At 42.6% G+C, this 21,894-nt stretch overlaps 1 protein-coding gene across 1 annotated transcript; it reads right to left on the bottom strand.

Moving 5' to 3' along the window:
* Window positions 1-4,137: 4,137 nt before the first annotated feature.
* On the bottom strand, window positions 4,138-21,411 carry LOC146188828 (uncharacterized). Its single transcript, XM_084603179.1, has 6 exons — window positions 21,277-21,411; window positions 17,180-17,227; window positions 13,096-13,137; window positions 11,126-11,190; window positions 6,187-6,264; window positions 4,138-4,262 (listed from the first exon to the last, which is right to left on the bottom strand). The coding sequence occupies exons 1-6, from the start codon at window positions 21,311-21,313 to the stop codon at window positions 4,143-4,145; spliced, it is 390 nt and encodes a 129-aa protein (XP_084459305.1). The 5' UTR covers window positions 21,314-21,411; the 3' UTR covers window positions 4,138-4,142.
* Window positions 21,412-21,894: the final 483 nt, after the last annotated feature.

The following is a 21,894-nucleotide window of genomic DNA, read 5'->3' as shown; positions in this document are numbered from 1 at the left end:
CAGCCTCGGTAAGGAACAGCAGTTTACATTAGGTAGCTAGGTACTGGAAGTAGTAGGCGAATATGTCTACTTAGTACAGGTAGTAACCGCAGATCCGGACCATGAAAAGGAAATAACAAGAATAATAAGATTAGGAGGGAGCGCATTTGGCAAGCACTCGCAGAATATGACTAGCAGCTTACCGGTATCGCTAAAGAGGAAAGTATATCACAGTCGCAGCTTACCTGTACTCACCTATGGGGCTGAAACGTGGAGGCTAACCAAGAGAGTTCTACTTAAGTTGAGGACAACCCAGAAGGCTATGGAACGAAAAATAGTAGAGGTAACGTTAAGAGATAGGAAGCGTGCAGAGTGGGTCAGAGAAATAACTCAAGTTACCGACATTCTAGTGGAAATTAGGAAGAAGAAATGGGCATGGGCAGGACATGTAGTGCGAAGAGAGGATAACCGATGGTCGCTGAGGGTAACAAACTGGACTCCAAGGGAAGGAAAGCGTAACAGGGGGCGGCAGAAAGTTAGGTGGGCGGATGAGATTAAGAAGTTCGCAGGGGTCAAGTGGATGCAGCTAGCACAGAACCGGGTTAAGTGGAGAAATATGGGAGAGGCCTTCGTCCTGCAGTGGGTATAGTCAGTCTGATGATGATGACATGGGCGATCGGAAATGATGCTCCTCCTCTCCCCCCTCAACTCAACCCGCACGGGCGCAGAAGAAAAATTACGAGGCACTTTAGCGACTAATGTAGTGAAAGGTGAAAGCTTGAGTGCCGCATTCTACAACGCAACTGGTATTAATTAGTAAATAATAATTAGGCATTAGGTAGGTGATTGGATAAATAATTAAAAAATTAGGCCTCATTTAGTTATTCAGTGAAATGCCTTATTAGTCAATAATTAAAATTAATGATAAGTCATTGATGCTTGATTGGCATATGGCCATATAAGACACGCATTCGCGCATACTGTGATGGTGCTCTGTAATTGGTTGAGACCTCAATGACGTCATCCCTCCTCGGCCAACAGAGCCGCCGCAAAAGCAGGACAAATTTTGTTCACGACAGCATGAGCCATTAAAAGGCTTCGCATTAAAAAAGAGCACAAGTCGCGAAGGTGTCCCATCGCGCCCAGTTCCATGCGCGTAACTTTCGAGCGTAGAGCGAGATGGTGCGGCCAGCAGCCCCACGGACGTCAGTGGGGAGGTTTACACGGGATATGTCGCCCTAATCGATGGCGAGCAGTCGCCAGGAGGACTTTTAAGCATAATTTTGAAATTATCGCAGCCCCACGGACGTCAGTGGGGAGGTTTACACGGGATATGTCGCCCTAATCGATGGCGAGCAGTCGCCAGGAGGACTTTTAAGCATAATTTTGAAATTATCGGCTGCACGCAAAGTTTTAAAATTTGGCTGGAAATACAAAAAAAAAAACACCTCTATGAATTTTATTTAATTACAATTGTACAGGCGGCAGCACTGCAGTGATTAGTACGTAAAAGATTTTATTTACATCTCTGTATTTTACTTTAGGTCTTAATATAGGACAGACTTTGTGAACAAACCACCAGAGAATATTTCAGCCTGTCCTGAAAATGAAGGTCCGATAAGAGTTCGCGGATATTTAGAAGTATCTGAATTTTTTCTATGGCCGCTGGCCTCTTATCTCAATGAATTTACTTGGCTGATTATTACCCGATTGCAGGATGTTGCAAGTCTGTCAGAGGTGATAAAGGAAAGGACCAGAAGCAGAGTTGTTGTAATAATATAAATGTCATTTTAGCCAAGAGGCATCCGCTATTGCTTGAATTATGCTGCCAATATGTTTGAGGAATAACCTTTCGTTAAATTTGATATATACTTCTAAGCAAACAATTTCATATCTCCAAATGTACAGTTTTGGATCATTTATACATTCTTTCGCTTAATCGAAGCATGCTCGAAGTATGCTTCCATGAATATTATTGAGTCATTTTACATATATATATATCGACTATGAAGCAGGACTTGAAGTGAAATTTAGGTAAAATGAATTCATGTTTACAAAAGTACATTTTTTAACTCATTGCCAACATGCTGCATACGCACTTGCACCTATTCAAAATGTTCGAAGGGTATATCCAGATATTGCAATTTTGAAAATTTGGAAAATATATTTCATATTGTCAAAAATCTTTTACGAACCTAGCTTCTGTGCATCCATGAATAAATCCAAATATAGTACTTTTTAATAAGGGATGCGCATTGCACACTAACATGTATCTATGACGCCTGCAGCGGCCTAATTCTCATGTCGTAGTCTACAGCCCACCTACCTTCCACCGCACTCATCAATTGTACGCTTTGTCTTCATAGAGATAGTTTTACTCACCGTCGGTCATTGTGCGTTCGCATACACTGCCCTGGCCTTTTGAGTCTTGACACCACAGCTCGAAGACCTTCCTGAGACTTTCAAACACTGAGCATTCAAATAAAGCTGCGGAATATTGGAGAGGTAAGTGCACATCAAGCCAAAACTGGCATGGAGGCACTTCCAGTTGCTTTATTTGAATTACAGAAATCTTTCGCCATTGCAGTTGGAACCCAGGCAATCTCTATCAAAAGCAGGCAAGCACCGCATAGGCCTCGAAATCTCTTTAGTACCACGCATAGTAGGAGAGGCACCCATTTAATGCACTGTGATGCGTACAACCTATCAATGTGTATTTGTTATGTGCACTGACGTTCAAGTGCTATAATCTATACAAAATAAATAATTTTAATGCAAGTGAAATATCAAGTGGACGTTTTTTGTGTTCGCCAGAGAGCCCTCTCTAGTCCGAGCAGTGCAGCATCCTCCGTTTTAACAAGTATGTTGTGGTCGCCCTTTAATTATCTGCGCAGTAAATCTCCGGATGTTAACACCCGCATAAAATGGTGCACTTCGGGTGGACTCACAAATGGCCGACGCAACAGAAGGTGCGCTTAGGCTCTTATACCTGACGTACTTTGACTTCACTGTGCTGCTTCTGCATTGCACCAAGTCAAGTGGCGTGGTCTCAATTTTATACAATATATTATAAGATAGGAAAGCATGACGAACTCAGGATGCGGCCTATACCTCATCACGACAGTCTGAAACGGGTGGTGGACCCGAGTAGTTTTGGCTACACGTAATGTTTGGGAAAGAAAGCCATGGTTAGCCTTGACCGCCTAGTAAAGAGCAGAGACATTAGTCTGCCAACCAAGATCCGTATAACTCGTGCTATGGTCTTTCCAGTTGTGATGTATGGATGCGAGAGTTGGGCTGTGAAGAGGGCTGACCGTCTAAGAATTGACGCGTTTGAATTGTGGTGCTGGCGGAGACTCTTGAGAGTTGCTTGGACTGCCAGAAGATCAAATCAGTCGATATTGTCGGCCATAATAAACCCTGACTGCTCATTGGAGGGTCAAATTCTAAAGTTAAAGTTCAGCTACTTTGGTCATCCGATGAGAAGAGAGGAGTCGCTGGAGAAAGATTTGATGTTGGGAAAGGTTGAGGGTCGCTGGAGAAGGGGTAGGCAGCGGACGCGATGGTTAGATGACATCCTCTAGGCACTGCAGATGAAGTTATGTGATGTTAGAAAGATAGTGAGAGACCGAAAAGCGTGGCGTTACATGGTCCATAGGGTCACGAAGAGTCGGACACGACTGAACGCCTGAACTGAACTGAATGTTTGGGCCTGGAATATCCTGGTGTTAAAGCATTTGCGCCGCACTGCACTTCCAACTATGTAGATTCAGAGGTGCGCTAAAAAAAACAGTAAATATGAAACGCACAGGACACCTCTAATTCAATATGAATTGAGACTGCCCAGTACAGTGTAAAGATTTGCTCTCTTGCGACTAGATACGAATTTATTATTTTTTATATTTTACTTTTGCGTACATTAACGATTCACAAAAACTCGCAAGAGTGCGAGCACAATTATGTACACATCTGGTATCAGTCCAGCAATTTTCCCATACACTCGGAATCAAAATCCAATTTATGGTGTGCCAATTGGACTGTGTTCTTCCGAAAACAAATTAATCACCGTAACGAAAATGACGTGAGTATCATGGTGAAGAGTACAGATTATTTGTAACGTCGAATATCAAAAGAATTTATTATCCACTCTTGCTGGAGAAATGTTATACCCATGCTCCACATGTCTGGTCGCTAAATGGACCTGCACAGGAACCATTTGAATCGCATGCGCCAAGCTTGCAGGCGTAAGAATGCACCACATTCCCAAAGTTTTCATCAGGCTTCTGTAACAGAAAAGGAGAAGTATTGAAGAGAAGGCTGCACAAAGAAAAGTTTCGATGTTTTTATTGTCCGTCAGGTTCGTTTTTTGTTCAGAACAGTACAAGATTTTTGCATGATTTGGACGTAAAGTTGAGAATTTAAATTATTTCTGGCGATAATATCTCGCGACCTATGTCATTTGTCTGAAAGGCATAAAGAGAGGTCGATATATTCTATAGAAACTTGACTTGTGATGGTTTAGTCACGCACAACCAGGAAAGTATGTAACGATTTGCATGATGAGTACCCTCGTTAAATGAATACGGAAGAGCTAACACTACATGCGCCTTTTCGAATGGAAATTGCTTTATTGTAAATGCTTTTGTGGTTAAGATTTCTATATTTGAATGCATGATGCCCACAGAGAAAAAACAGCGTTGCAATGAACGGGTGCAGTTGGAAAAGAGGCTTAACTGAAGTCACGTGGAGCCGACGCGAGTGAGCAATAACAATAGTCCGACATCTCGCGTTCTGTATTTTATAATGAGACAGTTGACGTGGGTAACGTGGTAGCCATGTTTCGAAGGAAACGAAACCTAAAAGGTGCCTTTGTTGTTTCCAGTTTCAAAGCAAATAGAAAGCTCCAATGATAGAAATTATGCCACTGCGCTGGACAACGGCACCGCGTATTTTCATTAAAGAGATTTAGCACACCGTGATCCGCGATCCGCTACTGTGACTCGCCACCGCGCGTTCCATTGCGCATGTCCAGATCACTTTGATGCCGATAGATGGCGCCACATTCTTGACGTCGGCACATTGACCTGCCGCATCGGAACCAATCAGCTTGTGCGCCCCGCCCACGAGCGGTAGAGGGTCACGGTGGCGGATCGCGGATCACGGTATGCTAAATCTCTCTATTATTTGGACCCATTATGGCTCTGCACAGAAGGGCAAGAGGATTGCCTACGTTCGCTATGCTGCAGGAGGGGCTGATGCATCGGTGACTAGTGTAGTAACTGAACAGTTTTCATTAATGCCGCCGAGCGACACTCTTATCCAAGGAGAATTTGAAGAACACCATCGTTCTCAACAAAATACCTACGCTGCTACGGATAGCGCTAGCGAATTATTTTAGTGGTCCACAGACATTAATGCTATTGGGCCACTGATGATCATCACGTGAATACATTACTGCTTCCTTGGCATTTATTTCTAAACCAGAAAATATATTTTGGTGTTGTTCCACCAGACTGACAATGAACCTTCCGTTGGGCAATGTCAGCCAATGTTAAAGACCCCAGTTGGTTGCAATTTCTGGAGCCCTCAAACATGGCGTCTCTCGTAGCCTTAGTCGCTTTGGAAAAATAAACTCTAGATGAAAGTAAACGTTCACGCCTCTAGATGTTTCGAACGTTCCAGACTACTGATGGCTCTGTTGCTGCACGATATGTGTCCATGGATTGTCTTATGACAGCTCACTGTTGCAATATATCCACAGTATAGTGTTTCCGGCAAAAGACGCAATATACATTATAGAAAAACTGCGAAATTAAAGGGGATCATTTATTTTATCTTTTAAATCAGAGCTTGTAAACTATATATGAAACATAGAACCACTGCATTAAAGAGATTTCTTTTCTTACGAACAGCTATTGTCAGCCGTAAGATTTCACCAATCATTGTGAAAAATAAAGCATTAACCGAGAACTGACGACCAATTACCAGCTGCGTTCTTCTGAACAATATTGTTAACGGGCTCAACGCAACACATGCATCGTGGTATCATGACAGAGCTTCAGAATATAGAAAGAAAATTGCATTGACAATATAAATCATTTGTGTTCGATATGCATGATTCCCTGATTTCAGGGAGATGATGCCATGGGTACAGCAATGCAAATTGGGTGACAGACAAATTTCATAATTAGAGATGCAAACACTTACAATACAAGGCGACTTTTCGGGAATATATTTTGTACTTTTGTTGTTGCACTCAAATTTACAGCCGCTTGGTATAGTTGGCTGAAAAGATTAAAAAAATAGAATGCCAAATAAGATCACAATGGCGGCTTCCGATTCTGCAGCGATAGACAATGTTTCGTTTTAAAAGCGCTCCAGAGTGGCCTACAACAGCTTGTAAATAACACCTCTATACTCGCTGAAAAAAAAAGAGAAAATGATTTATGAGAGCTCAAGTTTTTTCTTAACCAGTCGCATCTAACCTACAAAATATTCTCCTCTTTCGCCAGGAGCCAGCGAAGACACCAAAGATGAAGTAAACTTCAGCTGGTGGCTGAGCTCAGCATGCATGCTACGGAGTTTTCAGGCCATGAGCGGTGTTGTTTCTGTTTATTATCGTTATTATTGTCAAACCGAGCAGATAAAGTTGATAAAGTTGTAGGCAGTGGCTTGCAATGCGAACCACTTGAAGCTGGCATTGTCTTCCGCATTGCATCGCGCAGAAGCGAGTTTGTTTGCCAAATAGGTGCGCTTCAACACGCTGCTCTTAAGAAGCTCTCATGCGCCGCCTGCAGAGGAAACCTAGTTGAAGACCACGACATTCAAATTGAGAATGATGAAATTGTTCTGAACATGACCCGCGGTGGTCTCAAATTTCCAAAACCTGCTGTCGTAAACGCTGTAGTGACAGTCGAGATCGTGTTGGATAAACTTCGTAATGAAAAGCATGCAATTCAATTCCATGCACTGGCGAACCAAAAAGAAGCCCTTTTTACTTTGACAAGCAACCTGGTGAAAAATGAAAATAATGAAAGATGCGAAAATGGTCTACAGCCCGCAGCGAGTAATGAAATATGTGCTCGGTGCAGCAACCAATGTCCCCCTAAAGAACTATTTCAAGACAAGGAACGATCGGTTTGTGCAGTCCAAGATCGCTCAAAAGCTTGAAATTAACACTTTGAAGCCTTGATAATTTTGACTTTTTTTTGTGACATTCGTCAAAACGTTTCTCGAAACTTGCATATTTTAATAAATGCTTTCATATTCGATACAGTTTACGTATGTATTGAGCTAAAATTTATTCTAGAGCCAAAAACGAAGTCCTTGGCTGATCTAGGAGCTACACGTTTTGAGTGCTATGAAATCATAGCGAAACTTTCTTCCCAATTTTTTCCAAAACGAGTACAGAGACTAAATTATGTTCCAGCCTTTATAGAGCTGACTTTCTTAAGCTATGTTTATACTCGTAGCGTTATACTAACACTGGCACAGTAAAACCAGTGCTGCTGGCTTTTAATAAGCTCATTTAGATTATGCGCTGTTTCCTCAAACTTTAATCTTCTTTAGAAAATCCGCTGCACGAATATCCAGACGTTTACTTGCGATATTGGAGCAGACCGAAAATATATGTAAAACAACCGGGCTTAAAACAACAAAAAATGTTTTCGCATGCGGCAACAACCACAATTCTAGTGAAATTAGAATAAGCGCGCAGCTTTCGCGTACGTCCTAGTTGATGACGTCACGGAGGAGAGGAGAGGCCTTGAGTAGTCTAGGTAGTGTTGGGCTAACCGACTAGTGCCAACAGTGCTTTCTCAACATGGTGAAACTGTGTGAAAGTACTGTGATTGCGAGTGGTGTGTATATATCACCGCAAGTGAGTGTGGACACTGCGTTAGACGTCCTGGCCCCCGGGATGCCAAACGGGGCGGAAAAGGAGTTGCTGTTCTGTTTTGGATATTTTATTAAGTATCAAAAGCTTAGGGATAAACGCTGCGCCCCCCAGCCCAGCGTTTATCAGAAGTGTAGGACAACGATACGATTTAGAACTAACATCATTTCAACCCAGCACGACCATGCAGTAGGGAGCCAGTTTAGTACTTGTTCTTAAACGAAACTGCGTTACGTTAATCATAAAATATGCAACCATAACATATGCCACGACATGCTACTTTACAGAATACCGGAGGGTTTTCATCGGAATCAATAATTATGAAACCAAGTTAAAACATTGCAATCAATAAAGATGAAACCAATTAAAATGATGTCTCACAATGTGGTTAATCCAAGCTTGGCAATGAGCGCAGCCATCCGCATGAAGCTTTCGCTTCCCTCTACCGTACACTAAAGTAAACAACTAGCTAATTTTTAGCAACAAAACTCCCGCCTTAGTTGTATATAGCTTCAGCGCTCGCCGCTAGAGGCGCAGCTACACTCGCTAGATAGATGCAGCCGCCACTGGAAGTCCGTGCTTCCTTCATATCTTGAGTTGCATTTGCGTTATTAACATTCGAAATTTCTTGCGCTTATCGCACAGAATGGCATTATCGTGCTTGGCAGGATGTACGTGGGCATCGGTAATATTGCCGTACACCTCCTAAAACCAGACTTCAGGCACGAAAGTATCTTAGTAGCATTTTCGTCAATGTAACTTACGCGAATAAAATACATATTAATGCGTGTCGCCCTTAACGCTGATTTGACGAAGCGCAATGCCTTCTGTTTGTCTCGTGCCTTTACTGTACTCCCTTCGACTGCACAAACTACAGCACATAATTGAAAACGCCACCCTAGTCGGTGTCCGACATCTGGCGCGTGAAGGCCCGGTCACGTATCATAGTCGGCCAGTCTCGGTAGGAACGCTGTCACTAAGCACATTTTCTGCGTTAGGGACTTTGCCTTTCTCATGCTATGGTGGTGGTCGGCGCTCCGTCGATGTCAGCTCAGAGCCTGGTAATAGGAGCAGTCGGCCGGCAAACGGGCTGCACTTCGGTACGGCGCCCAGCTATCCGCTCGCACCAATAACCGTCGCCGCTGTCTATTGAACGCTCCGACTGCGGGAGGGCGCAACAACTGCGGATCTCAAATCACTGATTTGGTATACCCCTGCTAAAGGGGAAAATTAATGTGATTCGCACCGAATGACATTTCTTCTTTTTAATGTAATTTTTTCGGCGTGCTGCTACACGACCAAAACTAATGTCATTTGCAAATGATGGCAATTGCGATGGAATCACAAATGTTGATTCGCCTTCAATACGTTGCAAAAATGATGAGCGCTGTGAACGAAAGCAGCCTTTAAATTCATATTCATGTCTTGCATGACTCGTAACCAACCTGTTGATTATGACTATCCGTAACGAAGTCAGCGATGTCGCCGCTGGTGTTTGTACGAAAGGGTAGGGAAGATGCGCGCGTCGGCGCCCGGGTGTGAAAAGTGCATGAATTGTTTCGACAAGGTACACTTTGCACACTAATCCAAAGGTTGGTGCCGCGGCTGCTACGGGGCTGCGAGCTTCTAGTAAATCGCCCGTAAATCGCCCTGGTTACTGATCAACGATCATCAGTAAAGTTTGCTTTTTTGGGATTCCTTTATTCAAGCGCGTATTATTTACGATCAGCAGATTTTAACATGTTTTTTCTTACGGTGGCGAGAGGAAACCGCTGTGCCTGCGCCGATGGACTGTGCAGCAGCGGCCATTGCCTCCCGCGCTGAGTCAAGAATGGCTATGTGCGGTGGCTGGCTGGCTGGTAGCGAGGGTTGAAGTTTTTTCTTTTTTTTTTTTTTTGCAGTGATATTTGGCATGTTTTACATAATGTAATGACTAGCTTCAAAATTGTAGATGCAGAATAGAATTATCATGCCTGCGGCATTTCTGCAGTTTATTTTGGGTGTATATTCTGTCCGAGTCTCTGGTGTCGGGATAACACATTTCCTCGTTGATCGCATTCAAATGAGTTCCTCAAACTCATTCGATACCTAATGTCGTTTTCATCGAATGCCATTATACATCTCGTGTAGCAGGAAAGAAATGTCATTCGATAGAAATGACATAAAATTTGTCGTGTGGCAGGGGTAAGCTTTTCTTCCCTTTGTTTTTTAAATATTTTGTTAATGCGCAAAACGAGAAGAAAATTTGCAACGAGTAAGACGAGCAAGCTGTGTTCCGCAAGTGACTCGAACTACAGAAGACGACCGCGGTTTCAGAATTCTAATCGGCAGAACGGATCACAAATGCGATTACGCTAGCTCCATGCGCGCTCTGCGAGTAATACAGTCGCGTACATTGTGTCGCTGTGGGCGAAACTACACTGTCTCAAGATTTACATTTGTTACACCTTCCACACTTGCTCAGCACTTTCCCCAAATCAGACTCGTGAATCCTGCGGTCTCAATGTCAGGGATGGCGTCGGCTTACTGAGCTTCACAAACTAGCACACATTTCAAGGCAGAGGTGTTCTTTTCTGCGCTAATTCACGTTTCGTTTTCCTTGGCAGCTGCTATTCCTATTCCCTTTTGATTCCATGTCCATGTCGTAGAATACTTCATATGGAACAGGTGTCAACTAGACTATGTTACTAGCCGCATGCACCTGTTTATGGTCCCGCATTTCTCGCTGGGTATACTTTGCCTTGGCGTGGGGAAGGTCATTTTAACTGGTTACAGCTGCCTGATTAATCTCTCTGTTGCAGTGTTAATATTGGACGTTGTTCCGGAGCTGTTTTTTTTACCCGTTGCAGATTTTTGAAGAGCGATCGGTTCGTGTTTGTGTTCTTGTAAATGTTGCTGTTGTTGTTTTGTATAGCATCTCATGGCTTCCTTATTGTTTGCCGTCTTTCTCTTAGGAAGAGAGTATTATTCACGGACTACCTGACTGCCTAAAGAGGCAGCTCCTGTGAATGCAACTTTTATAAATACAAACAATGGATATCACAATGCACGTGATGCGAGACAAGTGAACAAGTTTTCATTTTAGACTGTTGTATTGAAACACAGAGATGTTAGTTGAAGCCAAGAAACAATAAAAGTGGAAAGAAGGCGATGAGGAGCAGACAAATAAAAAATAAAGAGTGCTTTCTGTGCTTCGTAGGGTATGTTAACAACTATTTCCGCAACATTTAGAGCATTCCTTGTGACTTTTACTTCGTTTGGACTTTCTTTTTGACTGTCGTAGTAGAGGCGATCACGGCAGCCATAACCAGTCGATGCTAGGAAGACGAAAGGAAAAGAGGCGGCATTTGTTTTAGATTTGGTTACAGCTCCCGTAATACATATTCCAGTAAGGAAACATTATGTACGAGTCATTATCACAACTTCAATTACAGAGGTTTCGCTTCTATATTTTTCTTCTTTGTGAACAAAACACGTAATGTTTCTCTATTTTGCGGAATTTATCAGCGCAATCCATGAAGCTTCGCCGTGATCTGTGCCAACACTTCGATGAATCGTTGCTTTTTGTCGCCCCTGGACATGGTCCGGTGTGTCGCAAACTGATTGCCACAAAATTATTCCCATTTAGCACGCGTAAATATTCCTTACGAAAGAACAGAAATGGGGTAAGCGTCGCAATGCTACAGATAGGCGCAGTCGGCGCAAAGTAGCCAATTTGAAGACATTCTCTTTCCTAGCTCCGTCGTTGCTGTGGCGCCTTAAGTTACACGTGGTCGAACCTACTGCTTTTGTGGTGGAAAAGTCATTTATGTAATGTCTACTTTCTCGCAACACTCAAATAAGCAAACACTCGAGCATTTGGTCGTATCGCTTACTTTAAGCAATAACTCTTTCGAATAATCAGAGAGTATAGAATGTTTCCAAGTAAATATTTAGGGGCAATGTTTATCCCGTGCTTAAAGTATAGACCCTATAATTATTCTGATTCGCAGCTTGACATGATTTGATATACGCATTAGCTCAAGCCTTTAATTTTGGTATATATTATAATCAACATATACACACGTTGACTATAGTAACAAATATATATATATATATGAAAAATAATGCAGGCACATAAAGGCGATCAGAGATTAGGCGAGATTAAATCCACCAACTTTGCATCATCAAAGGAGCAGGCGAGGGAGCGCACACCCCCTCCTTCCCTCCGGAGAAAACATTAGATGTGGTTGGGCCCTGGTTAGCCCTAGCTGAATTGCGAAACCAGCAGTGGAGGCTTCTTTTGCCTACTATATTATTCCGCTATCACGCCATGCCAGTGTAAGGGGCTACATTATTGGGGAAACTTAAGCTGCTCCTTTAAGGGCATGACGCGAGAGCGTAAGCTACCAGCCCACATATAAAGTCACACTACAACCAAGCCGTATGGACGTGCCTGCATGTAGTAGGGATAACGAGAATGCAAACCGTTTTGGCAGGCTGATTCTGGTATCACATTCCCATACGAAAGGAGCGACCCGAGTTGGCAGTTCCTGCCCGTGTCATAGGGGAAACGTGAATTCAAATGTCATGGCATGCTGTGTGTTTTATGAGGAGACCATAGGTGCGCCTCTTCATGGAATAGCTGCGGTCCCCCGAGGTCTCGCTTTGGCTGTTGGAGTGTTGTTTTCGGAACAAAAATAGAAAATGCGGGGTATATAGACTAATAGCGCAAAGTGGTTTTTTGGGTATTCTTGCTTCTTTATAAAACGTTGGGCGTTTGATTATTCAATGCCAGGTACTTTAAAATGGCCCTAATATGAACAATCCTTTAGTGATGGTTTGCTTCTAGAATCGCCTAGAGGTTACAGCTATGAAGGCTCTCTAGCAAATGTGAACACCTTCCTCGGAACAGTCGCTTCACTTTCGATGCGAGACGAACGGAACAGGGAACTATCGGCTAAGATTTTGGATTGATGACAATAATTGAGTTTGCTTGTTTTCGTATCGATTATCACGAAAAACATGTATTTTCTGCTACTGCATTTCTATTTGCCCAAATTATTTGAAGTACTGCTCTAAGGTTAAGAGAAATAATACTGGTACCGGCAGCAATGAATGACTATCAGTACCATTCACCGCCGATGAGAAAGTACCATGCGTTCACTAGGATCTTTCACTTACACACACATGATGCCGTGAATGATACAACTTCACAGATGAATTAAAAACCTCCTACTTACGTAAGGTCATCAGTTCTACCAACTCGATATATTTGGTCTTTCCTGCGAGAACATAAGTCAAATATTTATATAGTGTGATCCACCACTTGAAAAACATCGCAAATCTAGAACGCGTTTGCACTCTTCGCGCTATCTAGTGAACAGCGGCGAACTATGACGGCGATGGGTATGCGTATGTGAAGCAGCGAAAGATCGCGCACAGAGCCAGCAATATAGTACATATTCGCGCGTGTGTATTTGTTAGAAGGCAACGGTCTTCAATGACCAAAGTGAAGAGGACTTTTAAATTGTTTGCTGTCGATGTGCATTAAGACTTTATTCATTATGGAGAGGAAGTCTAATAGACAAAAAAGTCAGAACAAACAAAGCATGTGCACAAGCCACTGGTGGCTTGTGCAGTTCGACAATACCAGTTGTTGGGCGAGTTGGTGTGCACGGTTATCCATAACAACAGCGCGACGGACGGGAGTCAGCGCTCTGTTTGTCGTCTTTTCTTCCCGTCTGTCGCGCTGTTGTTATGGATCAACGGGGCTTGTGCAGGCTGTTTCTGACTGTGTTTAATCTCCGGCTGTCCCCCTGGCTCTCAATGTCCCAACTTGAAGCGCAGTCTCCTTTGCCGTTCCGTTTCGAAGCCTCCTCTTCCTGCATCTCATTCCTCTTGGAGATGCACGCACGCATCTGCAGCAAGATCCGCCCCCGATGTGAGATTTATATAAGATAGTTACTGTAGTTCGAGTCTGGGAATTCAGAGCTGCACCTCAAATATCTACATCCACCGCTTTCAGAATGAGACTCTGAAGGGCTTCCAGCATGTCCTTTTCCTGCGCAGTGGCCTTCTTGTGCTTGTGAAACTATGACTTCCATTTTTCCAGGGTTCTAGATGAGACGTTCTCTTTGCTCAGCAACCGTGCGCGCTGCGCAACTGCTCGATGCGTTACAGGATACACATCCTGTGTCTGTTTCCCGACATTGGAGGTGAACTCTTCGTTATTGACCTCAGCTTTTTTTTTTTTTTTTTTCGGAGCGTTTTCTCTCTCTACTGTTTACGGCGTCCTACGCTTTGGTTACGTTCAGCGACGCGGCATCATGCTCTCGTAGTTTTATGTGGAAGTCTGCAGGACATGGATCTTCGTGGTTGTCTCAGTACTCCTTCCTCACATTGCCTATTTCAGCTTGCTGAGTTCCGGTAAATGCTTTTTCAGCCGATTCAGCTCTCGCCTTATCGGGAACACGCATGAAGTTCTCCTCACCAGTCACATATCTAAGCAGACTGACAGACTCTATTCAATTTAATAATCGCACAGTGGGCGTGTCTAAGGGCACCACGAACACTCGCTTTTTTGAAATCTTGCGTAGGTTTCCAAGCTGCGAAGCTCTCAGAAACATCTCCCTGTATCTCAACACGTACTACATGTTGGGCCCTTTGCGCAGCCTCAATCAGTTTCTCAATTAAATTCTTTATTTCCAAAGTATGTTGGATATTAAGCCAGCTATTCGGTTACTGCTGGTATCACGTTGAGACTAGAGGCGTGCACGGGGTCAGGCCGGCCCGTAGCGCAGGGCCATGGGCGGGGGTCAGGCTCAAAATTGTGGCCTCTGCGCTCTTCTAGTTGCGATGAAGCATTCTACGCCGTACTGCGATGTACCGCTTAAGGTAGGTGGACCCCTCAACCTTTTCAAATATTGCCTTCACCAGTGACTTACGTTTCGGCAGAAGACATTGCTTGCATCTGTTCTGAAGCACGAGGAAACTGCCACATGAGCAATTCTCTCTCTCCGCAACCATATAACGTATGTTCAAGCGTCTCCTCCTGGTGCCAACATGGGTGGTTTTATGAGGGCAGCAGTTCAGCGGCGCGCGGAAGCTGCGATCTCAACAGAAGCATTTTTACAGAAAGAAGCTTCGACTGCTTTAGCAAACCAGAACATGACTAAGAATAAGGCTTTTTCTAAAAATTAGTGGAGATCAGCGGACATCCACACGGGTCGGTTTTCCACCGGAGCATGGCACATTACGTGAAACAAATGCTGCTCACGCTGAAAAAGCAGCAATCTCATTCAGCTGGTCATTATTCAAAACATTGAAGAGTCGAACTACCAGGAGCATTACATCATAGCGCGGCGTAGACTGCTTCGATCCACCGGTGTGAACAATGGTTTGCAGTTTTTTCCAGAAGTCATCAATGACAGTCTTCTTGCTGCTATCAACAGAGCCCCTTTACATATTCAACCTTTGTTCTTTGATGCACTGCTCAACTTAACTCCGGAGCATCCTATTACATTGAAAGAGATTCAAATAAAATTTTCACCGAGTTCACACTAATGACCAACTTTCCTTTACTTGAATCAGTTTCAAGACATTATTACAAACTCGTTACATCGAGACAACGCAGATACCAATGTGACGAATTCAAGTGGCCTAACGTGATACCAGCAGTCAACGTTGAACTGCCTTACGCACGGACATACCATCAGAAATTATAAATTTCAGTGAGAAACCAATTGATTATACGGAAAAAGCTGAAGAAGTAAGATGCATTCAAAAGCAGGCAGATGTTCTAGACTAGTTTCCCAGCTGCAGGGTTTACAAGCCACATAGAAAAGATTTCGAAACAGAGTAGACCACATCTTAACGGCGTGTGCATGGTGTAATCCTTCAATGCAATCGTCTCTGCCAGCCCGCTGAGTACAAGACTAACGAGGATTTCATGCCAGAATCCCAGAAGATATGAGTGGAACTAGTAGAAAAGGCATTTATGAGATCTCAGGAAGCTGGAATAGGCAGTGGCTGGAAAATACTTAGAAGACCTCGAAGAGCTCAGTCCTGGTGCCTTCCATATGAAAATACAAGATCAGGAAGGCACTACATTCAGCCTAATCCAGCGATGTAAAGAGTAGAGATAAAGAAAACGTTGCGAAATCAACCGAAATGAAGAACAAAGAGCTCGCCTCTAATGTAACCAAACCAGGTGCAACTGTGCAGCGTGCACATTTGCTAAGGGAAGAGAACGGCTCAATGAGAACTGTGGAAAAGTGGCGGCCGCCATTTCACATGAACAGCACGAAAGGCCATTGAGCAGGAAACGGACACCTTTGAAACACTGATATCAAGCGGCCCGTGTAGAACTTTGAGCTGCAGATATGAACTTCCAGTTTCGAGTTCCAATAATTATCTGATATGCGTATTACCCCATGACGCACAGTTTTTGCAGATTCGCGCGTGCGTCTGTAAGACGACGAGGTGGTAGAAGTTGGGGCGCGCGAATGACATTGACCCCCTATTGTGATATTGATAGCCGTGGGAACAACCGGGAATGAATGCAGTGTAGAGTCTGGCCTGGCGTCTCCCCTATTTGTTTTATACCCACACCCTCTAAATATCACGTCGAGTGTTCTTACCAGCTGTGCTACAGCGACAACTGTCGTACCTTCTTCATTATTGCGTAGTGATGTTCCATGGAGCCGAACTTTGAGAGCCTTCCCCAGTACTAACAACATCCATAGGGGCGGATGTGGAACATCCTGTGCTACCCCGAGAGTCAAGGGGAAAGTTATCAGCATGAAAGGGAGAGGCTGCTTAAGTGCACTGTTGCTCTATATATGGCGTCAAGGTTGCTAGAAATCGTACCCTCGAAAGCTAGTAAGCACAAAATTAAAGGTGAGATGAAGGGCTCGTTATGATATATCAATGCACGAAGCAGACAGTGGGAGAGGGCAAGGAAAAAGTAAGACATTTTTTTTTTTACTTTTTGCTATTGCTTTAATTTAGTGCTGAAATCATTGCAGGAAGGAAGATAACTATACCGTAAAAGAAACAACGCGCCTTGGCGGGACCTTGACGCACGACATCCGAACATTGCGTTTACGTGATATTTCACTTTACATCCCAAGAGGCAATTTCTCTGTCTCTAACTTGACAAATTTCAAAAACTCTTGTATATCTTTGCGAAAATGCACGTTAGTATCTTGGACCAAAATCGACCTATAATAATCTTATATAAACACATAACAGAATATTTAGGAGAAAGATACTGATACAGCAATCCTAATGAACGAGAGGAGGTAGAAGATTTCACGTGCTTACCACTGCGCTTCTCTATTGTTTTGCAGTTTCCACTGAGAGCCAAGATAGCTGAAAAGATTGCGCATAAGAACAGGTTGGGACTAATCATCGTCCTCAACATCATCACCAGCCGTACTGTACCCACTGCTGGGCTGAGGACTCTCCATATTTCTTCACCTAGCCCGACCCTGGGCTAGCTGCATCAAGTGGACCCCTGCGAATTCAATACCTCAACCTCATCCACCCACCTAACTTTCTGTTGCCCCCTGGTACGTTTTTCTTCAATTGTAATCCAGTTTGTTACCCTAAGCGACCCTCGTTTGTCCTCTCTTCACATTACATGCCCTGCCCATGTTCAGGCTTTCTTCTTGATTTCCACTAGGATGTCATTAACGCGAGTAAATTCTCTGACGCACTCTGCACACTTCCTATCTTTTAATGTTGCACCTACGTTTACGGCCCATAACCCTCTGCGTTTTCCTCAACTTAAGTGGAACCCTTTTAGCTAGCCTCCACGTTTCAGGCCTATAGGTAAGTGCATGTAGGATGCAACGGTCATATACTTTCCTCTTGAGCGATACCGGTAAGCTGCTAGTCATAATCTACGATTAACTGCCAAATACGCTCCATCCCAACGTATACTCCTACTTATTTCTCTTTCATAATCCGGATCTGCTGATAAGCATATTCACCTACGACGTCCAGTGTTTCTCTTTCTATTGCAAACTGCCGTTCTTCCCCTAGACTATCGAACAATATCTTAGTCTCTTATATATTGATTTTTAAGCCTACCTTTCAGCTGTTCTTGTCCAGGTCATCAATCATTAATATCAGTTCATCCCCTGAGTTACTTAGCAAGGCAATGCCATCAGTGAATCGCAGATTATTGAGGTAGTCTCCGTACTCGCTTTTCCCTAACTGCTCCCATTCCAAGTCTCTGAACATTTCCTCTCAGCAAGCTGTAAACACTAAAGGGGAGATCATGTCTCCTTTCCTAACCCCTTTCTTTATTAGACTTTTGTTAATTTTTAAGCAGAAGAATAATTGCTGTGCAGACACTATATACATCTTCCAGTACTTTCATATACAGCTCGTCTATACCTTAATTTTACAATGCCTGCATAAGTGCCAACGCTTTTTCATACCCAATGATTGCAATGTACAAGGGTTGGGTGTATTCTGAACATTTTCTATCACCTGGTCGATGGTATGGATAAGATCGATATTTTAATACTCTTTCCTAAAACCTACTTGATCCTTTGCTTGATTACGTCTAAGGCGCTCCTGATTCTGTTAGCATTTACTTTAGTAAATACCTCGTAGGTAACGGATAGTAAGCTGACTGGTCTGTAATTTTCAAGCCCTTAGTGTCTCTTTCTTATGACTTAAGGTAATGTTAGCTATGTTCCCTAATTCCGGTACCGTCAATGACACCATCCATTGCGTACACAGCGTGGACAGTTTTCCTAGAACGATATCTCCCCCTCTCTTCAACTAATGTGTAGTTGCCTGAGTCTCCCCAGCTGCTTCGCCCCTTTCCATAGCTTCTAATGCTTTCTTAGTCTCGTCCTTCGTTACTGGAAGAGCGCATGACTGCTCTTCTCTACTGCATAACTCAATCTACTCCTGACTACTTCGGCTACTTTATAGATCAGCATAGAACTCTTCGGCCACTTGGACTATATTGTCTATATTCATAATCGCATTGCCTGCCTAGCCTTTTAGCGCATACACTTGATTTTTGCCCATGATTAATTTTTTCTTCACAACTTCAAGGCTGCCGCCGTTCTTCAGAGCATAGTGGATTTTTTTCATGTTATACTTCCTTATGCTGGAAACTTTGCCCCTATTGATTACCCTTGATAGCTCTGCCAATTCTATCCTGTCTGTTGGGTCTAATGCTTTTATTCTTTGGCATTTATAATTAAATCTTTCGTCACCTTAGATAATATGCCGGTATCTTCTCTAACTATCCTACCCCCTAATTCTACCGTGCATTCAGTAATGATATCTCTGAAGGTATCGTTCGTCGCCTCTACAGTAAAATCGTCATCCTCCGTTAAAACTGAATATCTATTCTATGCGAGGTCCTGAATCATTCTGCCTTCCCCTCACGGCTAATTTTTCGATGAACTGCTTCCTTACTAATCTCTTTCGTTCCCTTTTCAAATCTGATAGGTTTCTCTAATAGTTTCACTAATAAGTTTCATCTGCTGTCTGTATTCATTCCCGCGTGTTATTTGTTAATTTGATCTCTTGACTATAAATATTTCAGCTTAACTTTTATCTCTAACGTATAACCTAAATATCTATATAGGAAGAAGCCTGATTTTCAAAATTGCGAAATATTTTGGCATTACCTTGAGGTTTTTATTGGTTTACTGCGCGAACCAAATGTTTTTGTTCAAACCAATGTCGTTTACAATTTGCGAAAGATGTTAATTATGCCTACATATATTTTGTTGCTTTGTAGCGTTGTGAAAAAGCTTATCAGGTCAAATTTCACACATTGGCTACGGAAATGATTGGTCAGTTGAGACCTCTTATATTGCTTAGGAAAAGCGCTGGCTGTATTGTTTGCAAGAAAGGTTTATATAAAGAGCTGTGCATGCTGCAATTAAAATCAAGCTATGACGCAAAAAGCTGCCGGCTTTTATCTCTCGGCACTCACGAACATTCATCAGGAAGGCAGCTCTTGCTAAAAACAGATGTTGTTTCATAAAAAACCACCTTGGAATAGTATGATAGGACCACGTTTATGCAGAATGTTATGTTTAATTTGGAAATCACTGTTTAAGGCCGGTATCATTGACTACGTTACGAAAAATGTTACCTCGTACTAACCTCTCCGCCACAGATTTTTAGCTGATAAAAAACTTCTCTTTCAATATTTGTTCTTGGAGTCGAGAATACTTGTACCCAGCATTCCTTGTTTCCAATATTTAGAGCAGAAAGTGTACAGCACAGACATTGTTTTCGTGCTACATAACACGTATTACATATGACCTCTCCTTCTTGGGCATGGTATGCCGGCAGTGTTCCTTAAATAAGAAACCCTAAATAAACAGGAAATTAAGTGAAAAGTGTTCATTGTCTGGAAAAAAAAAAAAGTCTACTTCCGTAACATGCAAAGTAGATGATTGCTTCTTCTTTTGTTTATTTTTAGTGTTATTCTTTCAATTTTTCAACTTAGATATTGCGCAAAATCCAAGTTTTATCCTTCCGAAATGAAACGAGCGGCAGTAGTGAGATGCAGTTGTGAACACTGAACATAATTAGACGGAAACTGTTTTGCATCGAGCAATAAGATTGCAGTAGTCGATGTTTCTTTATTTCACTTCCTTGAAGACAGGCTTCTATACACAATTATTGGCAGGGGGAATTATTACTCTCTAGAAATAAATCGCCGTATGTTAAGCCGACGCTTGCAAGCAGGACATTGCGGCCTGAATTCATTCATCAATGACAGTTTGGAAATATAACTTGCTCACGCCCAATATGTTGATTCAACACCAAAAAGTACTTTGAGTAGAGTCCATGATTTTGAAGCCACGTCCAGCTATTATCATTGCAATATGTTGTATTGTGGTTATGGATGACTCGTTCGATTGTCTGTGTTCCCAAAATGATTAGAATGTTTTGTTGCGTAATGTACCCTCTATAGCTTAGTCTCTACAACAGGCTTTAGTACATGAAAGTATTGAATACATGAAACTTCAGGCAAACATCTTAGACAAAATCTGTACAGTTGGTTTAGAGTGCAAAATTATCTCAGAAAAAACGACAGACCGCAAGAAACCATGTGCTTTTAAGTCTGGTATATAACATTACTTTATTGTTTCAAAATGTGTGGCTTTACGTAAGTTTTTCAGTGCCGATTGTAGCGATCCTATTGTTCTTTACCTAGTCAAGAACACATGAAACGTGAGGATGTATTATAAAAACATCACTTTATCATGTTTTTGTCTTCTGAACCTATAATGTAGGCATAGTTTCAAAATGGCTGGTAATGCGTAACTTCAAAAATGAAGGCACGAATTAGAGAGCCTTCCTCCACATATTAGTTTTTTTTTAAATTTCTTAAGCGAAATAGTTTCAGTAATCAAGCGAAAACTCACCGAGAACAACGGCGGGCCCAAACATTTTCCCCAGCATAATCGTTCCTTTAATATCCCTGTTAGTCAGTACTGTCCGCTAACAAGTAGATTCGTCCAAACTCAACTTTTATATCATCCACTTATATAGGCATAAAAATCTGCTTCCAGCATTTTCAGAACTTCATGACACTACTGAGCCATTTAAAAGGCCACTGTTTTAAATTTTTAATATACGTGCCATTTAACCAATTCAGTCAATTAAGAAAGTACAAGACTACTGTGCATCTTAACGAATGCGGCCTAATTTGTTGTCTGCCGTCTGTAAAAAGGTAGCCTATACACTTAACCTTCATGAAGTGGAAAGCATTCCATTCCATCACTTCGCATTCCATCATTAAATCAAAAGCAGAGTAAAAACTTATGAAGATACTAAGGAGGCCGAACGCAACCTCAAATACAAAAAGGTAATTATTGAGGTGCCAACTGGGCAAGCGAAGTCCTGTACACTAAAAAAAAAAACAAAAAAAAAAAACTGATCGCTATTGCTGAAACAAGCGTTCGGCTGCATCTTCCAGTGCGAAGCCAGTATAAATTTTACATTGATTTGCTGAATACGCGGGCGGTCTGCTAGATTCACTC

This window comes from Amblyomma maculatum, chromosome 5 (genome assembly GCF_055883805.1).
Source record: "Amblyomma maculatum isolate TAMU_Amacu chromosome 5, ASM5588380v1, whole genome shotgun sequence".
NCBI classification, from domain to species: domain Eukaryota; kingdom Metazoa; phylum Arthropoda; class Arachnida; order Ixodida; family Ixodidae; genus Amblyomma; species Amblyomma maculatum.
Note: the sequence above shows the minus strand (reverse complement) of the source record. Positions and strands in the feature narration are given on the sequence as shown.

Excerpts from the sequence above, each read along its gene's own strand:
- LOC146188828 (XM_084603179.1), bottom strand. The coding sequence starts at position 21,313 with ATGCTGGGGAAAATGTTTGGGCCCGCCGTTGTTCTCG. Across the intron at positions 17,228-21,276 it reads TGGGCCCGCCGTTGTTCTCG|CTATCTTGGCTCTCAGTGGA; the intron begins GTGAGTTTTCGC and ends CAATCTTTTCAG. Across the intron at positions 6,265-11,125 it reads AAAAAGAAAGTCCAAACGAA|CCAACTATACCAAGCGGCTG; the intron begins GTAAAAGTCACA and ends TAATCTTTTCAG.